The sequence below is a fragment of the Vigna unguiculata genome, chromosome 1 (assembly GCF_037176805.1).
Source record: "Vigna unguiculata cultivar grain cowpea cultivar isolate G323 ecotype 2 chromosome 1, ASM3717680v1, whole genome shotgun sequence".
NCBI classification, from domain to species: Eukaryota; Viridiplantae; Streptophyta; class Magnoliopsida; order Fabales; family Fabaceae; genus Vigna; species Vigna unguiculata.
In genome coordinates this window covers 45,786,057-45,806,292 of record NC_140792.1, presented here as the reverse complement: position 1 = coordinate 45,806,292, position 20,236 = coordinate 45,786,057, and the positions used below count along the sequence as shown (strand labels likewise).

General features: G+C 33.2%; 2 protein-coding genes across 2 annotated transcripts; both read left to right on the top strand.

Moving 5' to 3' along the window:
• The first annotated feature begins 6,332 nt into the window (after window positions 1–6,332).
• On the top strand, window positions 6,333–8,052 carry LOC114196216 (putative protein phosphatase 2C 73). The gene is made up of 5 exons (XM_028086791.2): window positions 6,333–6,638; window positions 6,801–7,112; window positions 7,214–7,331; window positions 7,421–7,644; window positions 7,742–8,052. The coding sequence occupies exons 1-5, from the start codon at window positions 6,396–6,398 to the stop codon at window positions 7,916–7,918; spliced, it is 1,074 nt and encodes a 357-aa protein (XP_027942592.2). The 5' UTR covers window positions 6,333–6,395; the 3' UTR covers window positions 7,919–8,052.
• A 2,613-nt stretch (window positions 8,053–10,665) lies between these two features.
• On the top strand, window positions 10,666–19,942 carry LOC114184931 (topless-related protein 3-like). Its single transcript, XM_028072345.2, has 26 exons — window positions 10,666–10,898; window positions 11,028–11,160; window positions 12,492–12,671; window positions 12,768–12,881; window positions 13,082–13,240; window positions 13,590–13,764; window positions 13,861–13,990; window positions 14,290–14,405; window positions 14,552–14,684; window positions 14,768–14,877; window positions 15,042–15,111; window positions 15,181–15,254; window positions 15,326–15,421; window positions 15,492–15,584; window positions 15,762–15,889; window positions 15,982–16,216; window positions 16,296–16,463; window positions 16,553–16,636; window positions 16,988–17,143; window positions 17,233–17,343; window positions 17,443–17,622; window positions 17,711–17,839; window positions 17,931–18,026; window positions 18,872–19,054; window positions 19,134–19,309; window positions 19,496–19,942. The coding sequence occupies exons 2-26, from the start codon at window positions 11,081–11,083 to the stop codon at window positions 19,710–19,712; spliced, it is 3,393 nt and encodes a 1,130-aa protein (XP_027928146.2). The 5' UTR covers window positions 10,666–10,898; window positions 11,028–11,080; the 3' UTR covers window positions 19,713–19,942.
• The last annotated feature ends 294 nt before the right edge of the window (window positions 19,943–20,236 follow it).

The window sequence follows — 20,236 nt, the reverse complement described above, 5'->3', positions numbered from 1 at the left end:
TCAAACCTGCCCTATTTTGTTTTGGTTTAATCTGATAATGTTTGGAAGTTTTGGTTTGTCTTTTTGTTACCTAATTGAATGAAGGTGAAGCATCCATTGATTTGTACTGCAGCAGGAAGGAATCACAGTAGCCATGTGTAGTAAGCAGTAACTAGGTTAGGAAAAATAAAAAGCTTCTACTGTTATGTGCTGTCCAGCATTAAAGTTAAAGTGGTTATCCAGGGTAGGGAATCAAACTATGAAAACCATTTTTGAGTGTGAAACCAGAGATACAGAATAAGGTCTCAGTTTTTTTGTAAAATGGAATTGGATTTCCAAGTGAAGCAAAGGGTAGCTTTTACTATATTTAAGGAAAGATTAGTCGCTTTTGCTGTCTTACTCTGCCTTTTCAAAACCTCTCACATTCCCACAACTTCCTTCTTTTACTTCACAATCTAATCCGTGGGCGCATATTCATTGTTTCACGCCAACACCAAAAAATAATACAGTCTCGTACTCTTATTATTCATCCAAATACAAGTAGTTAACGAAGATGAATAAGTTTTTACTTTAATATTTAGGACTAAATATATTTTTATTATCTAACAATTATAAATAAATTGTGTTTCATTTTATTATATGGAAGTTATATAAAACATATTTTTCTCTAAAAGTATATAAAAGTTATCTTGTGATCGATTGTAGAACTCTATTTGTTACGTAAAAGTATGCCATGTGTTTTTTTTTTTTTTTTATAATGGAAGATGTTTAAAATGAATTTCAAAAATTAAATACTTCAAATAAAATATAACTTTTTATAATAATTTGAAGATGTTAGATGAATCAACAATTTATTTGACCCACATTGATTTAATTAAAAAAAATAAAATATATATTTTTCTTTATAAACTTTTAGCTTATTATTATGTAATTTAAAATTTACAATTCTTTCATCACAATTGTTATTAGATAAGATATTGTATCAGATTTGTTATGATCAAGGAAGATAGTAGAGGAATTCATAACAGAGAAATAAAGAAGAAGAAAATTGCAATCAATTTACTAATTTATTCATGAGTTTATGAGTCTCTCTTTATGTAGTTCTCAAATTTCTCGTTTTTACCCAAAGTTCAACGTGGAATTATATTCTATTAACTAAAATTAAATAAAAAGAAATTTTAATTCAGTTTGACATTACCATTACTATTTACGATATTATTGGCTTCCTTAACGATAATAATCATAACAATTTTATTTACAAAGTGTTAGTTGATTATTTTAACCATCATACAAATTTATACAACATATCATAATATCTAATTTCTATAAAGAGTTTTATACATAATATTAGCACATTTTGGATTATAATATTATTTTATAATCTTTCACCACTCATTAATTAAGGGTCACAATACCACTTTAGGTATTAATATATAAAATCATAATTAGTCATATACTACATAATGTATATCTATATCTATCTATATATATCTATATCTATCTATATATATATATATATATAACAATAAAGGGGATTCCTCTTTTTGTATCCACATTTCATAATATCGGTTTTACCTTTAGTTATTTTAAAAATTAATTATTTTATAAATAATTAACTTTTTAATCATTTTTGTACAAATATCTTTTGTCTTAAATCATTATTTAAATTTTCTTTTTACATATCTTATTTTTTTAAATTTTATATTTAACAACTATTTTAAAAATTATATATTTGTTATTTGTTATTGATTTTTAATTTCTTGAAAATTAAAAAATGCGAATACACATGCACGACAGTGCCTATGTTTAGAATTTATCATTACACATACATATAACACATATGTTTGTGTGTGTATGTATGTATCTATCACCATTTAATTAATGTAATACTTTTGTCTATATATCACTTAAGTGATTTTGTTCCTACACACATAAACAAACCTTTTCACTTAAGTAATCTTTAGTCCCTGATTGCTCAAGTAAGACTTGTTCTAAAAAAGAGAGAACTAGTTAGAGTGCATTTATTCATCATTAAACAAATTTATTATTTTTTTTATCAACAAATATTAATTGTTAATTTTTATTATTATGAGAGTTGAACCAACTATCTCTCCTCCGCTATCCTTTCCAAACCTACAAATGCAAATTATTAAAGGGATGAACCATGTGAAGTCAACATATCACTCCAATCAATTTATCATTGTTTTAATCATCCAATAAAAACCACAATATACATGTCCACAAATGCTATAAATTACCTCTAATTATAACTGTTTAAATTATATCCTAACGTCAATTAGCTTCACTTTAATTTAACCAACAATATCATCGCTCATCTAATAATACAAAATTGAATAAATAAAACTTAATTAACTCTTTACATAAAGGTTAATTACTAGATCTCAACCTGTTAACCAATAAACCAAAAACATTACCAGATCTCAACTAAACTAATATATCTCCTTTATTTAAATATATACATCATTAGTAATTCTTTCTAATCAAAATCTCAAAGGAAAAAAGAGAAAGAGAGATTAAATTAACAATAACAAATTCGTCAGTTACTATAATCAAGAATTTGTCAAGACTATCTTCATCTAACACAACTACCTCCTCAAAAATACATTCTTTTATAAAGATAATATAACTTTTTAGCTTAAAACATGAAAAAAGTAAAAAAATAAAAATAAAAAAACATTTTAGAGAGACGAATTTAACAATTAAAAATAGTACGTAAATTAATAAAAAATAAAAGCATCTTATATGGAAGAATTGGAATTAAGATTTAAAAAAAAAAATAGTATTGTTGTGCGAAATAAATTGCTTATGATATTAAGAAAATAGTTATATTCTTTCTCTATATGCAATAGTGGGTACATATAAAGAAATTTATGGGTAGAGGAAAACCTAGAAACATGTTTCCTTGTTCATTCAACGAATATCCCTCCCTGTTTAGATAGCCTCCTAAACCAATTGCACAACATTTTTCTGTTGTCTTTGCAATCATCAACATGACTCAAACTCAATAAAATAATCATTTTATCAGTGATTTAAAATAATTTATTTCATTTTCTACTAATGACATGCTATCCTGTGATTGGCGTTCCCATAGTCATCTCCATGACCCATTTAATTTTTTTTTCCAGTGGGAATAAGAACCACTTTTTATATATTTTATAGATTTTATGTGCAGATTAATTAAAATAATAAGATGATAATGGTAAATTAAGATTTTGGGCGGTCTTGTTGGTCCATCTAAGGAGTCATTCAACCCTAACAAGACGTGTGCTTAGGGACAAAATTTAACTAACACTAATCCATCGCTGACATACTCTTTTTTCTTTATAATACACCTTCAATGCTTTACCTAAAAACTTATATTTCTTTTTAATATCACTGCAAATCGTGAATGCTGAGTCAATCTAAAAACTCTGTAATGTTCAAGTTTTCATGTAAAGGAGGAAGAAAAGTTGATTTCAATTATTATTGAAGATGATAACGGCTGTGACAAGTGTGACTATGATTATCTTATTCTTCAAGTAAAAATTTATCTATATCCTTAAGTTTTTTGTTACGTTCTTATCTTACTTTCGATGGATATAAAATTTTGTCACACTCAATCTTATCGAAAATGAGTATCTATGTATTCATCAATGTATTTAATATTTTATTTAAAAAACTAAAAATCAAAACAAAGAGAAGTATTAAGGATGTACTTTTTTTCCCGAAATATCAAATATAGAAAAATAAATTATAACTGTATCAATATTAAAAGATCAATTGAATAAATGTGTAATTATTATAAAGAAAATAAAAATATTAAATATGTATCTTAAAAGTAAATTAAAAAAAAGAATAAAAAATTTATTATAAATTTTATAATACCTAATAAATTAATTTTCTTTATTAATTTAAATACCGATACTCAGATTTTTTTGTAAACGTTATGACTGAGTTGAAATAATACCTAAAAAATCATTTGCCATCTTGCAATGAAATATAAAAGGTTTTATTCTTAGTCCAACTTCTTTTGTATTATCTTCAAAACAACCTTTCTTTAATTAGAATAAAATATAAGAACTATCCAATATGATTGAATATATATTTAATCACGGTCGCAAACTACTGTTTTTTTTTTCTTCTTTTTTTAAAGTTAGCAGCAATTTTGTCCAGAATTGCGAGGAAACGACCCTTCATTTATATTCATTTACATGATGATCTTATTTTTTTTAAGACTTTGAAGCATTAGACACAATAATTCCCGAATCTGCAGAACAGTATAAGAATATTTCGATAATATGAACGTTAGAAAATGGTCCAGTCTCTTCTAAATAATAAAAAAGATTCCCACTGTTTGGGTGTCCAAATCATATTCTTTCAAACATTGCATAATGCTTATCTTCCTACATGTGGGGAAAAACAAATGACAACTCAATAATCTCTTACATACATGTACCTTGTACAGAAAAAACATCACATGTGTCATACATGGGACTTTATTTATGTTATACATATATTTATATATAATAAAATCAAGTATTTGTTGGGGGATAAAAAAATCAGTTTTATAATATATAAAGAAAATATCTATTGAAATAGTCCTATAATGTATATTTAGGGTAAATAATATAAATTGATAACTTCTACCCTAACCCTGTATATAATAACTATGAGGAAGAGTAGAAGTGTAGAACATACCACTTATGGTAAAAAAAATAGAGAAGAGGCTTCATAACACTTTGGAGCCAAGAAACTTGACAATGACTAGCTGCGGCTGCCAGAAGTGACGGATTACTGTGCAAGATTTCTTCTCTGAATTAAACACGTTAATTAACAAGAGCTACATCAAAGGTACAATTTTTTTTATTTTTTCCTTATGTCGCTAATAATTTTCTCATCACCCACTTTTAATATTTTCTTTCTTCCGAACATTTAACTTATACACTATATGTGGAATGATCTTCCGGGTTGTTAGTTTTAATGTATATATAATATATATATATATATATATATATATATATATATATTATAATGTAGAAAGAGAATAATAGCCATAAATACAAATTTATGTGCAGTTGGATTGTATGGTTTGTTTGTAAAAATGTGTTTGTTTTGGTGTGTGATTGTGGCGTAGATAAAAAAGGAAGAGAAGAAGGAACTAGAACCAAACAAAACAAAGGTCCATTATGGATTCTGATCTCTCTTCACCTTTGCTTTCTTCAACACCCACCTTGCCCTGTCGGAATTCCTTCCTGTTCCGGCCACAACATCTCCTTCTCCGGTTACTCCCTCAGATTCACCCTCTCTAGTTCCCTCAACAACAAACTCCAAGGTCCTCCTCATCTTCTCATTTTCTTCTTTCTTTCCCATTTTCTTCTTTCAAAACTAAAAACAACCAAATGGGAGTTTTTAAGTTCAGCCACAACACAACCTTAACAAACTACTCTCTGTTTCTTTAACATGTTTTTGTCTCTGTCCTTACTTTGATGAATTTCAGTGGAGGTGGGGACAGAGTCAGTCAGTCCTCAACGTGTTTTTGCTTCTTTCATTTTTGTTTTGCTGAATTAAAGTCGATTCTGGGCCTCTCTTAAATGGTGTTTGAACATGTTCCGGTATATACGGGTTCTGACCTGTGACTTATCATGCGTCTTTGGAAATTTGTTTTTGTCAGGTGTTAGAATTTTATTGCTCTAACTTTGATTAATCTTCGGAATCTCTTTTTAAATATGCTTCTGATGTCAACAGAGCAGTATGCTTTTTTACATGACGCTGAATCCAACGAGAAAGCAAGCCAGAAAGAAACCAATTTTTACTTTTACTTTATGTCCCAGTTCGCTTACCAATACACAATTCGATTTTGATCTATGCTTTTCTACATCATTAATAAACCAATGTGTGGGAATATAATGGGAGCTGTATCTATGATTTTTATCTCTGTTAATATTTACTTTGATGTGTGAGTGGATCTTAATTTTCATGCCTCTGCAAGGCGGTGAAATAATTCCAGATTCAGCCCTGGAATTCAACGTGAGAATGAATATTTTTTACTTCTGCATAATCCGTAGTTTAAGGTTTTAAATCTGTGATAAATATTAAATTCTTAGATTCTAAGCTTTCTGAGTCAGAAATTGTCCTTATGTTCAGTCACGGCATCCCCCAACTTGTTGCACGTTTCATTTTTATTTGAGAACGAAGTATGTAGGAAAAGGCAAAGATATCAATAAAAAATTTAAAACGGTTCCTTCCAATGGGCTGTTGTAGAATTTCTCACCTGCTCCTCATTTTCTTTGTTCCCTATACATACGTGTATTTGTATATATACGTTTAGTTAGCACTATCTGGTTTCAATGCAGATTCGACGCCATACACAGGAAAATCACAAAAGGTGTCGTGTGGGGAATCACGTTGCAGAGTTGATGGAGCATTTTTCCTCGATGTTCAATGGGTTGGCGCGGTCGTTTTCAATGAAGAAAGGAAGAAAGAATGAGAAATGCGGAGGGAGGGAAGCTGCCGAAGCAATGGCGAAGGAGGCTAAGAAGAATGAGATGATGCTGTGTAGCTCTGGCATAGTTCATGTCGATGGTTCAAACAACTTTGCCTCCGTATTCTCCAGAAGAGGTCAGAAAGGAGTGAACCAAGATTGCTGCATAGTGTGGGAGGTATACAGATATTACTACTGAAATATCTTCATCTTTTTTGTCATATAGTTGTGGGAGGACTTCAACGGAATTCAACTCATGCTTACTCAGTTTCAGTGAGTGGTTAATTTGTTCACGTCATTGTGGTCCCTTTGTTTTTTATGAATCTGGTGTTGTTTATAGGAATTTGGGTGCCAAGAGGACATGATCTTCTGTGGGATTTTTGATGGGCATGGACCATGGGGTCACTTTGTGGCCAAAAGAGTAAGAGAGTCAATGCCATCGTCTTTGCTATGCAACTGGCAGGAGACGCTAGCCCAAACTTCAGTTGATCCTGGTGTTGATGTAGACGAAGGAAAAAGACAACTTTACCGATTCAACGTATGGAAGCACTCTTACTTGAAGACATGTGCGGCCATTGATCAAGAACTGAAGCAGCACCGCAAGATAGACTCGTTTTACAGCGGAACAACTGCCCTATCAATTGTTAGACAGGTAAAAAACAAGGACAGAACATAGTGGTTCCTTAAATGTTCTCTATGTTGTTTTTCTTCTACAAAATGAAAGAGTTTCCTTAACTGTTCCACGATGGGCAGGGTGAACTCATTGTGATAGCAAATGTTGGAGATTCTCGTGCTGTGTTGGCTACAAAATCAGATGAAGGAAGTTTGGTGGCGGTTCAACTAACAGTTGATTTCAAGCCCAATTTACCCCGTTAGTATATTGTTCGGTGTGCTTTTGTAATTGTGTCTTCATTATTTTGGCTTCTGATTATTGTGGTGATGCATAAACTTTAACTGCAGAAGAAGAAGAGAGAATAACTCAGTGCCAGGGGCGTGTGTTCTGCCTAGAGGACGAGCCAGGGGTGCATAGGGTGTGGTTGCCGGATGCAGAGTCTCCAGGGCTAGCCATGTCTAGGGCCTTTGGTGACTACTGCATTAAAGGGCATGGCCTAATTTCTGTGCCTGAGGTAACACACAGAAGCATAAGTAGCAGAGACCAGTTTGTTGTGCTAGCCACTGATGGGGTAGGAAATGTTGTCCTTGAAACTGGTTTTGTGTTACATGCATGATTGGAGTTAATAGTTAGCAATGTTAACACGTTGTGTTGGTTTCGTGATGCAGGTTTGGGATGTAATATCTAACAAAGAAGCAGTGGAAATTGTATCTTCAACAGCAGATAAAGCTAAGGCTGCTAAAAGGTTGGTAGAGTGTGCGGAACATGCATGGAAACGCAAGAGACGGGGCATTGCCGTGGATGATATTTCAGCCATTTGTCTTTTCTTTCACTCTTCCCTTTGATCAAAGCAAGTTACGCAGGTTGCCACTTTGAAATAGATTATGCTGTAAAATTTCATAGTTGAAGGATGTTCAGTTGATGCACCATTGCTTTAATTAACATAAATTGATTAAAAGTTCATGCTGATTTTGTTCGAGATGAATCCTTGAGATGCTAAATACTGGCGCGAACTGAATCCATTACTGTCTCTTTATTTTGAAATTAGATTAATTTAAACTGTTAAAACTAGTTAAAAATGTGTTTAAATTAATTTAACCACGCCACGAGCTAGTTTCTACTTGTTGTGTGTCGAGAGGGATGCATCCAAATCTAGCAACTTTGGCGTCTTCCAAGTTTAAATTGACAAATGGTCATTAACAATAAAAATTAGATATTTAGAGAACACAACGGTTGAGAAAATAGAAATAAAGGGTCTCTCTCCCTTATTATGGAATTAACAGAGACCCAAACTTCTGAGATTTCAAAATTCAAACTCTTGCAGACTTTTGTCGGCAGAACGTAATGCATGAAGTGCGCTTCTGATTTTTGAAAAGTTAGATTTTTTACTGAGTTCAATCACCTCAAATCAAACGGTGAAATTTTTTCAGATGGGTAAGTAAATGGGATCCACAACTTACTTCTTGGCTCTTGAGGACAGTATGGGGAATAATTTTCCAAATTGTATTCGTTTTCTTATGGTTACTAGATATAAATTCTTGAACAATCACATCTAAAATTTTGTCTGGTTGAATAATTAATCTAAATGCGTATTGGAAAAAATTGACACGTGGCGAGTTGATAGGCACGTTGTGTGGATATTTGAAAAAATATATATGAATATTTGGCATGATTGGTGGAATGGGAATGGGAAAAAGACATGAAAATGTGTTGTTAGTAGATTGTAGGGGTATGAAGAGTACAAATTATTTTGTTGTTTTGGTAGTTGTTAGTATTTGTTCTAGACACAACGCAATAATGAATGTATAAAGAGATTAAAGGGTGAGTTTGGTTAGATGTTGATTTTTTGATGTTGATGTTGGTGCGTGTTGGAATTAACCCAGCTTTGAATGGACCACAAACACCTCCCATCAATTCAAAAACTACGATGTCAAATTATTTTATTCCAATTAATCAATTTCTTTATTTCAAAATTATTCTTTTTTTTTTCTTTGAAAATACTTATCCAAATATTCTATCATAAGTTAAATAGTTTATGTTTTGCTCTTTGTCAAATTGTTAAATTCTTTAAACAAGACGCTAAAATTTATGTACGTAGCTATTTGAAAATAAGTTCTAACATAGACAATCAATTACTTTAGTAGAAAATAAACCATTAACTATTTTTAAATTATTTCTTTTTATAAACAGTTGTCAAAGAAATAAATTCATTTAACTCTTGAATTTTTATCATTTTAGTTAAATATTTGTTACATGAGTATGTTTTCTAATGTATATTTTTTATTTTTACTTAGGATTTTTTTAGTTAAAAGGATAAGTAAGAGGAATATATACTTAAATTACGAGATCAGTGGTGTAATATTTACTACGTGTTGTTTTCAACGTAATAAGTTTTTAGAATAAAATTCTCAAAAATAAATTTTATGAAAATTATTAAATATTTAATTATGATTCAGCATTTCAGTATTCATATATTTATAATTAATTTTCACTGTTGACTACTACAATAAATAATAGTAATTTTATGGTCAATCAACGTGTAAAAGCTATGTGATTTAAATGAGACGAAACACATAAGTATAATCATTAAGTCTAACCTATTTTGATATCTACAATTTTTTTTATACGTGATTAAAGTAGTTTTTAATATAAACTAAATAAATAATTGAAGACATTAAAACTTTATCTTAATCGTTAACCAAATAAAGATAATAGTGTTAATTTTTTTCTTATTTCTTATCTTTCCTCTGATATGACATTAAACTATGTTTAAATTAATCTCAATAGTGTATCAACTTAGAAAAAAAAAACGAGATTGTTCACAAATGTTCGAATAGGAAAAAGAAAGGAAATAAATAATTTATTTCCTTATTAAGATAAAGAAGAGTGAAGAATACTAATTTAGAAACAATAAATTAATTTTAACTTTTTTATTTAAGTGGTTGAAGTTTTCTGAGTTGACTCTTCTTTCCAAGACCAAAACTTCGTAATAAATTGTGAATTGATTATAGTGTGTTAAAGAAATAGTCGTTGACATACATTTAAGATATGCAAGAGATTTATTATTTACATCAGTATTTAATATTTCTGCAAAAAATATAAAAAAAATGTATTAAAAATGAAGTTAAAAGGTAAATAGTATTTAGATTTCTGAAATGGGCTTGACTGGTAATATGGGTTTAATTGGTTACTTAATGGGTAGCATACCAGGAAGAGACAGTGGGTCACAGCCAAGTCAGAGAGACAAAAATGAAAAACAGAAGCATAAAAAATTAAAAAAGAAAATATAGTAAGAAAACAACAACCTAGTGGTCCCAGAATGAATGCTGTGCAGGAAGATGAAACTGCAAGTTATCACGATAAAATGAGAGAAGGAGATATTGAAAAAGAGTTAATATTAAATCCCATTATTTATTATAGCTTGAAAGGGAAAGCGACAGTACAGAAAAGATGGGACCGACTGGACGTGTGTTCAGAATATTCACTTCATTTGAATTGCAGTTTCGAATCCGAGACACTCTCTCTCGTTGGCTTATCACTCAACAAATGATAGCTTATCTAGTTATAAGTAATCGTACTTATAAGATAAGAAGAGGTACTTATGTCTGATGGGTCAGTAGAAAAAGATAGACTCCTCTGTACAACACATCGAAGATAGCGAGACCCAGACTCTCTCCATTCTCTCTCCTCCTCCTCCTCTTCTTATCTGCAGCTTTTCAAACCCTAGAATTTCTCGAACTTGGAGCTTCTGTAATCTTTAACAACCCCTGAATCCTTGGGAAATTTTAGGTTGTGGAGCGTCCCGGGTTCAGTTTTGACGTGGAGGTTGCATGCTTCATCCCTGATTCGTCTCTGTTTGTAGGGAATTAATTTATGTAGTTTTCTGTAGTCTTGATTTCTTGTTTCTTGTTTGTTGTTTCCTGTTTTTTTCTTTGGCGTGTTGTGTGTTCGAAGATCGGGGTTCGAAGATCAAGATTATAGGTGCCTTTTATAATTGAGAAACAGCGATGACTTCTTTGAGCCGAGAATTGGTGTTTCTGATACTCCAATTTTTGGAGGAGGAGAAGTTCAAGGAGTCGGTGCACAGGTAAGCGAGTATACTTTGAAATTTTCTTTTATTCTTTTTAGCTGATGTTTTGTCTTTGTTCTCCTTATCTATTCTTCCTCTGTTTCTGTTCAACTTTTATCCTGTGAAATGAAACTAGGCAGCAATAGTGCAACAAAACGGAGTAAAATTTTGAATTGTTAAAACTTTACTGTTATTCTTGTTAATAATGGGTAGAGTTCTTGTTGATATTTCAAGTGTCATTAGAAATTGGTGGTTTGTCTAAGGAAAAATTATTGTATGGCATGAGATCAACACATGTTTATGGGTTTGGCCATTTTCCATATAATTTGGCTGTATTTCGTGGAAATTGGCCTAAACCTTATATGTGGTGGTCTTGGTCCATTCTCCATATAACTTCTTCAGTGAATCCTAGTTTTGCTAAATTAAAATGCATACATGTTTAAAAAATAACAGCTTTTGCTCGCATGTCGCTTTTTAATTTGGGAACGTGCGGATACATCCAAAATTCCACATGAATTATTTGCTGGTGGAAATGTTTCAGCCGAGGATTTAAATTGCTGTCCCTGTTTTATCGCAATCCTTGATTTTTGTGAAAAATTGTGGACAAATGCAGCCAATGCCGCCGATGAGATCCCTAAAATGTTGACATTGGAGCTGCAATTTCTGTTTGCGAACCTTGTTTTAAAACCTTGCTTTCAGCTTAAGCTATGATGTTTTAGATGGTGAATTGTATTCAAAATGAGCTAAAAATAATAGTTAAGTGAGAGGAAGAATGTTTTCAAATTTATGTCTTAAAGCTGACGGATATCCTTGTAATATAATCGAAGAAGCCTAATTTGGATGTGGGTAAATGAATTATAGAGCCAGGTGGCAGTGAATTATCTGGTTGACATTTGTTTTGTAAAAATACTATTGACAACTACGGAGTTCTATGTCGAGAGTCAATCACGACTTGTCACTGCCATTGTTGCCACAGTTTTAAAGTTTTCTGTATTCACGATTTTTAAGGTTTTGGAAGTATTTATAACCACGGTTCCACGGTTGCAACTACCGTTACCTTCAAATTGGGAAGAACAAAATATATTGCACTTTCTTTTCTGGCAGTTGCTATAGATGGTTTTCTGAAGTTGAAAAGCAATGAATTACTTGAATATAAAAGCTGAACTTGCAAATATTACGAGGTTTCTTTTTTGTGTAGAAAGGCTGAGATGCATAATCACTTAAATTGGAATTTAGATGATAATAAAATTAATCGGAAACTCTTTATCTTCCTTCGCTAAACGTATCCTCCTATTTTTTACATTACCATTGCTAGTTATTTCTTTCTTGAATGTTTCTTTTTGGTCCAGGCTTGAGAAAGAATCTGGGTTTTTCTTCAATATGAAGTACTTTGAGGAAAAAGTACATGCTGGTGAATGGGAAGAAGTTGAGAAGTACTTAACAGGGTTTACTAAAGTTGATGATAATAGATACTCAATGAAAATATTCTTTGAAATCAGGAAGCAGAAATATCTGGAAGCACTTGATAGGTATCTATTAATTGGAATTGCTTGGGGATTTTTTGATGATGTTTGTGCTTATGATGGTGGTACTTCACATGTTTTTCTTTGGTGCTGCTAAATTAGGCAAGACAAGGCAAAGGCTGTTGAGATATTAGTGGGTGATTTAAAAATTTTCTCCACGTTCAATGAGGAACTATACAAAGAAATCACCCAGCTTTTAACTCTAAGTAATTTCAGGTATTATATAGTCTAATATAATACAATGCTGTTGAAAGTGATTTCAGTCAAATGTCAATATTCTCCAATCTTGATTAACATAGAGTTTGTGAAGAACTAAGTTTACCAAATTGTGTCATGTTGCCTTTTATGACCGGTAGACCTACAAGATTAATTAACTTCTAAGATTATTTAGTTTTCTCTTTGCATTAAAATTTCAGGGAGAATGAGCAGCTGTCTAAGTATGGTGACACCAAAACTGCTCGAGGGATTATGTTGATAGAGCTAAAAAAACTGATTGAGGCAAATCCTCTCTTCCGTGACAAACTTATCTTCCCTACCCTTCGGTCATCAAGATTGCGGACGTTGATCAATCAAAGGTGTAAATGCTATAGTTGTCGATTTATTCGTTCTGTCATATGCTAAAGTAGATGTGAGTTTATAATTTCAACTGATTCTATTTCTCTCTCTCCTGACTAAACTTACGGTTTTTCTTAATTCACTTTTTCATAGTTAAGTGGTTTCTTTTCTACTTGGCAAATGCAAAGCAAACTGTGTGGCTTTTTGCCTTCTATAATGTACAAACATTATATCTGATAGACTTTTGCATATGGTACTAGTTGATTATATGTTGTTTATTATTGATTATTGATTACATATATTTGTTTTTTAACTTGTTATTTCTAGCCTTTTCTTTTATTAAGCCATTTGTGTCCCTAATCAATGCAGTTTAAACTGGCAGCACCAGCTTTGCAAAAATCCTAGACCAAACCCAGATATAAAGACTTTATTCACCGACCACACATGTACACCTCCTAACGGTCCTCTAGCCCCTACTCCTGTCAATCTTCCAATTGCTGCCGTTGCAAAGCCTGCAGCTTATACTCCAATTGGAGCTCATGGTGTATGATATCTTTCATTTCATAAATTTCTTATACTTTTAATTAATTACAATCTAACTTATCATATTTTTTAATGAATCAATATTTTGTTTATATAGCCCTTTCCCCCTGCCGCAGCAACTGCTAATGCTAATGCTTTGGCTGGTTGGATGGCCAATGCCTCAGCTTCATCATCTGTCCAAGCAGCTGTTGTCACAGCATCAACCATGCCTGTCCCACAGAATCAAGGTTAAAATATCATTCTCTTCTCCCACAACATTTTAAAAGATCTGTGGTTACCTTATTTTTGTCTATACATATCACAATAAGTTTTATTAAAATTTACGTGTTACACGCAATAGACTTTTTCACTTGTTTACCTTCATTTGGAAATAATTATTGTTATTGGTGGACAGGCAGCTGAAATGTTATTTAACTGGATATGCCATCAGGATATTATCTCTCAAATTTTACTTAGAATTTTACATATTTAGTATTCCGGTGCAAGATGGTTTCATGACTTTAATGCTCTGCCCTTTTGTAAACAGTGTCTATCTTGAAGCATCCAAGAACACCTCCAATAGCTCCTGGCATGGTTGATTATCAGAATGCTGATCATGAGCAGCTAATGAAAAGACTCCGGCCTGCTCCTTCTCTAGAAGAGGTAATTTTGATAATTTTTCTGTTTAATTTTAATATGATTTGGGTATTCTTGAAGCCAATGGTTTTTCTGCTTCAAAGCTGTATAGGAGTCCTGATATCATACTATTTGGTGATTTTTGTTACTATGATTCATGTCTATTCTTTTAGGTTTCCTATCCTGCCTCTCGACAAGCCTCTTGGTCGCCGGATGATCTACCAAGAACAGTGGCAATGACATTGCACCAAGGATACTCTGTGACAAGCATGGACTTTCATCCTTCACATCAAACCTTACTTCTTGGTAATTTCTATCTTTATTGCATTCTGTGTAATATCTTGCTCAGCATACTGACAAAAACATAATTACATATTTCTGTTGACCAGTTGGTTCTACTAATGGGGAAATTACACTTTGGGAACTTGGGTTGCGAGACAGGTCGGTCACAAAGCCATTCAAGATACGGGATATCTCAGCGTGCTCATTACCATTTCAGGTTTTTAATTTCATTTTTCAACGAGTCTTTATACTATTCAATATTTTCTTTTCTACAGTACCTATGGTTATATGGTCTAACCAGACAATAAGTATATTGTTATGGTGGTCATTGGTACTTGATAATTCATATCCTTTGGAATTTTATAGTTTTAATTTTCTCAGGCAGCTATGGCCAAAGATGCTTCTATTTCTGTCAGTCGTGTCACATGGAGCCTGGATGGAAATTTTGTGGGTATGTGAAGTCCTTAAAACCATTTTAAAACTGTCACAACATAATTTCTTACTGGTTTCTTTACTGTAGGTGTTGCATTTACTAAACATTTGATTCACTTGTATTCCTACATTCTATCAAATGAGCTGGTTCAGCGTATGGAGGTGAGATTATTCTTTTAAGAAGTAACCAAAGTTGTGTTTGCAATTTGTTTTATATTTCCTTGACAATGCAGGTTGATGCCCATATTGGTAGTGTTAATGACTTGGCATTTTCTCATCCAAATAAGCAACTCTGTATTGTGACTTGTGGGGATGATAAGTTGATAAAGGTGCCTAAATCTACTCGCAATTTTGGTTATGCATAAATGTTATATTGTCTAAAGAAGAGACTCTTAATAGGTGTGGGATTTGACTGGACGGATACTATTTAACTTTGAGGGTCATGAGGCGCCTATATATTCTATCTGCCCTCATCACAAGGAGAACATTCAGGTAGAAGGATTATATGATATTTTCTCCATCAGTCTATTCTTTGGATTTTGTAGGAGTTATAATTTGGTTCTAGTAGAGCCCGAGAGTGCTCCTTGTATTTAAATGAGTTATGTGTACATATTGTCCATGATTGAATTATTCTGGAAAACACATTTGATGTTTAGTGTAACTCTGCAGTTTGTATTTTCAACTGCCATTGATGGCAAAATAAAAGCCTGGTTGTATGATAATGCGGGCTCTAGGGTTGACTATGATGCCCCAGGCCATTGGTGTACCACATTGCTCTATAGTGCTGATGGAAGTAGGTAAGAAGGTTTTAGTTTTGGATTAAGTGAGATTTATTATTAAATGGAACTGTATTAATATGTTGCGTAATTATCTTCCTTCATTTCTATAGACTGTTTTCCTGTGGAACTAGTAAAGACGGAGAGTCATTTCTTGTTGAATGGAATGAAAGTGAAGGAGCTATTAAGAGAACATACAATGGGTTCAGAAAGAAATCTGCTGGTGTTGTGCAGTTTGACACAACCCAAAATCGCTTCTTGGCTGCTGGTGAAGATGGCCAAATCAAATTTTGGGAGATGGACAGTGTTAATCTTCTAACAAGCACTGATGCAGAGGGTGGATTACAGGTGGGTTTACCTGTGTTGTTTTTTATATAGCTAACACTTTATAAAGACACACCATATATAATTGTATGAATCTAGTCAGGCCCTTCCACTCTTGAGATTCAACAAGGAAGGAAGTCTTCTTGCTGTCACCACTGCAGACAATGGATTCAAAATTCTTGCTAATGTAAGTGGTCTTAGATCCTTGAGAACAGTACAAACTCCAGGATTTGAAGCATTGAGGTCACCCATTGACTCTGCTGCAATCAAGGTTGTGATATATTTCTTCACCTTTTCTTTGATTTTGATATTTAGATCGAAATACATATTAATACTGCCCATTTGGTTTGTTATATCTAGGCATCTGGCTCTTCTGCTGTTAATGTTAGTCCTGTCAACTGTAAAGTAGAAAGGAGCTCACCTGTCAGGCCTTCTCCAATTCTTGTATGAATCTCCCTGTGAACTACCCTATTCGTGATTATAATATACTAGTCATAGCTTAACAATTAGAAGTATTATGACTACTGTTTCATTTCTTTTAATATTTACGGAAGAATATTGGATCAGCTTGATGTTTTTCTTCTTCCAGTATGCTTAACTCCACTGTGCCATGCCCCTGCATACCGTGGAGAACTGGCCATCTTTTCGATATTTATATTATTTGATGTCTGAATTTCTTTGTTAAATTATATTCCATTGATTATATTTTCTGGAGTTACTTTATTGGTCTTGAATTATGTACTGTGTCATAATACCTCTCACAAAACATGATTGGTTTTGCCATTTTCAATGAAGAATGGAGGAGTCGATCCCACAGGTCGAAATGCAGAGAAACCTATAACTGTGGAAGAGGGAATAGATAGAGCTAAGCCATGGCAGCTGTCTGAAATTGTTGATCCTGTTCAATGTCAATCAGTTACCATGCCTGACAGTACAGATGCTTCCAGCAAGGTTTGTTGGTTGTAACAGAGTGTGATTGCCATTTTGTATTGACAACTTTGTTACTGTGAACGTTCTTAACTCTTAAGAGTCATACATAGGTTGTTAGACTTTTGTATACGAACTCTGGTGCTGGTCTATTGGCACTTGGTTCAAATGGTGTTCAGAGGCTGTGGAAGTGGGCTCGTAGTGAACAAAATCCCAATGGGAAGGTAATGATAATCTCTCTCTAGTCCTTACTTTTATGTATGCTCGTGATTACTTCCCACCTTCCAATAGATAACAGAATTCTCAAGCTTGTATGGTTTTAGGCTACTGCCAGCGTTGTTCCACAGCATTGGCAACCCCAAAGTGGTCTTCTTATGACTAATGATGTCTCGGGTGTCAACCTTGATGAAGCTGTTCCTTGCATTGCACTCTCAAAGAATGACTCATATGTTTTGTCTGCCTGTGGTGGAAAGGTTTCATTATTTAACATGATGACATTTAAGGTACATATCCTTGGATACAATACAACCACAACATTTCATTCAGCTGCTCAGCTTACTGTTTACTTATGTAATTTTTTTTTCTTTGTAGGTAATGACAACATTCATGCCACCACCCCCTGCCTCTACCTTTCTGGCTTTCCACCCTCAAGATAATAACATCATAGCCATTGGGATGGAGGATTCAACAATTTACATTTATAATGTTAGAGTGGATGAGGTGATTACTATCTTTAACAGTTTTCTTCTTTTTAAGCATTACGCTATTATTTTTTAAATTATCTAATTTTCTCTTGGAGGGTATCTTGTAGGTGAAATCCAAATTGAAGGGTCACCAAAAGCGAATTACTGGTTTTGCCTTTTCAACCTGCCTTAACATCCTGGTTTCATCTGGTGCTGATGCTCAAGTATGTCGTTTAACTGTTTTCTGTCCATTTTAGATATAGTGATTTGGAAAGCCTCTATGCATAATGATTTGTTTTGGGGACATCCCTTAGTTACCCATTTTTTGGTGGTTGTAATTATTCAATGTTATCTTAGATTTATCTTCTAGTGTAAAAGATAACAGGATAACCTTTATTGAAGATTCCACATTGACTAAATATATACTTAAATTATAACATATGAGTGATTGCAAATCTCACCTTACAAAATGATTTTATAATATTAAGTTTAAAGTTTCTTTTCTAAGATGATATTAGAGTCGCTCTTAACGAGGGTTGTTAGGCTATTGTACTACTTACTACTAAACTATTATTGAACCAATATAAATTTTTGTTCCCATAGTTAGAATGTTGACTAAAGATATGATCAAATTATAGTATATAAGAGAGTGCAAATGGTTGGATCGAACGCTTACCAATTGTTGGGTCGAGCGTTTAGCACTAGGCCAAAAGGTGGTCTAGTGGGAAGCATTCAATCCAACAATTGGTATCAGGTCACAAGTTCAATTTCCAGTGGGATTCCTAGTGGACAATTGTTGTCAATGACATCAATTGTTGTTGGTGACATCAATTGTCCCGTAACGGATACCAAGTGACTCGAGTCACAATTGCTCGATCTAATACAAAGTCACCTTACAAGATGATTTTTTAGAAATGTTTTACATTTTCCGGACTAAAAAAAATTAAATCTCAATTAACTTCATTTAATTATTTTACAAGGAAGGTGCCAATACATAATTTTCTGTACTGTATCAATTTTTTTTTTTTGGCTTGTGTCGGTTTACCTTACTGAAATAATTTCCGTACAGCTCTGTGTATGGAACATTGATACATGGGAGAAAAGAACATGGATTGCACTACAACTGCCCGCAGGAAAGGCTCCTGTAGGTGATACTCGTGTGCAGTTCCATTTAGACCAAATTCGGTTGCTGGTAGCCCACAAGTCTCAGTTGGCAATATATGACGCCTCTAAGATGGATCGGATTCGGCAGGTAAAAATAATTTTTCTATCTGGGACTGATATTGCTTCTTGTTGCTGTCAAAACTTGACATTGAAATAACTTGCTGCAGTGGGTTCCTCAAGATGTTCTGGCTGCTCCCATATCATATGCTGCTTATTCCTGCAATAGTCAGTTAATATATGCTACATTTTGCGATGGAAACACTGGGGTTTTTGATGCCGACAGCTTGAGACTGAGATGTCGTATAGCACTATCCACATACTTTTCACCCGCGGCTTTAAGTGTGTAAGTTTCTTCCCAGTACATGAAACCCAATGAATTTTATATGACTCTTTACTGTTTGTTTTAAAACACTGAAATTTATTCAAGGATGTATTGTGAAGTCTTATTTTCATTTCGTGATCTCGTGATTTGCAAAATCCTTGCATTAAAAGTGAATTTGGGAATGATATTTTGTAATTCTTATTGCAGGAACCAATCTGTGTATCCTGTTGTTGTTGCGGCTCATCCAGCAGAACCCAATCAATTTGCCGTTGGATTGACAGATGGGTCCGTGAAAGTGATAGAGCCCAGTGAATCAGAAGGTAAATGGGGAAGCAGTCCACCTATAGATAATGGAATAGTGAACGGTAGGACGGCATCATCATCTACAACAAGCAACCACACACCGGATCAGGCACAAAGATAAGAACATTCATTGTACCATACCAGCATATTCTTTCCATCTGTAATTTGATCACCTTAGATTTTTAGATTTTTATCCCCCCATTTCTTCCTAATCAAGGTCTTCTCAGGGTCGATTTGGACAAAAAAATGGCAGATATATAGCAGCAGGCTCATGTCTTGTATACCTAAATTGATTCTAGTCAACTGGATTACATTATTTATACTGAATGTGAATCCTGCCCATTCTCCTCACATTTGTATGATATCTGTTAGTCATATAGATCGATTATGACATAATCTGACTTGACTTTTCAGACAGTTGTTATATGTGAGCGTGTGTGGTGAAATGATCCATCTGTCTTTATTTTCTTCTCTTAATCTTCTTCCTTCTCCACCAATGCACCCCTCCTATCCTTCTCCTTTCTCCATTGGCGACTTAGCATCTTTCGGCCCTGCCTCAGCCTTCCCACACCTCTTCTTTCTACCTACACATGACAGAAATTCAACTCCAACAAAACAATATTGAATTGCAGAAACACATTATTG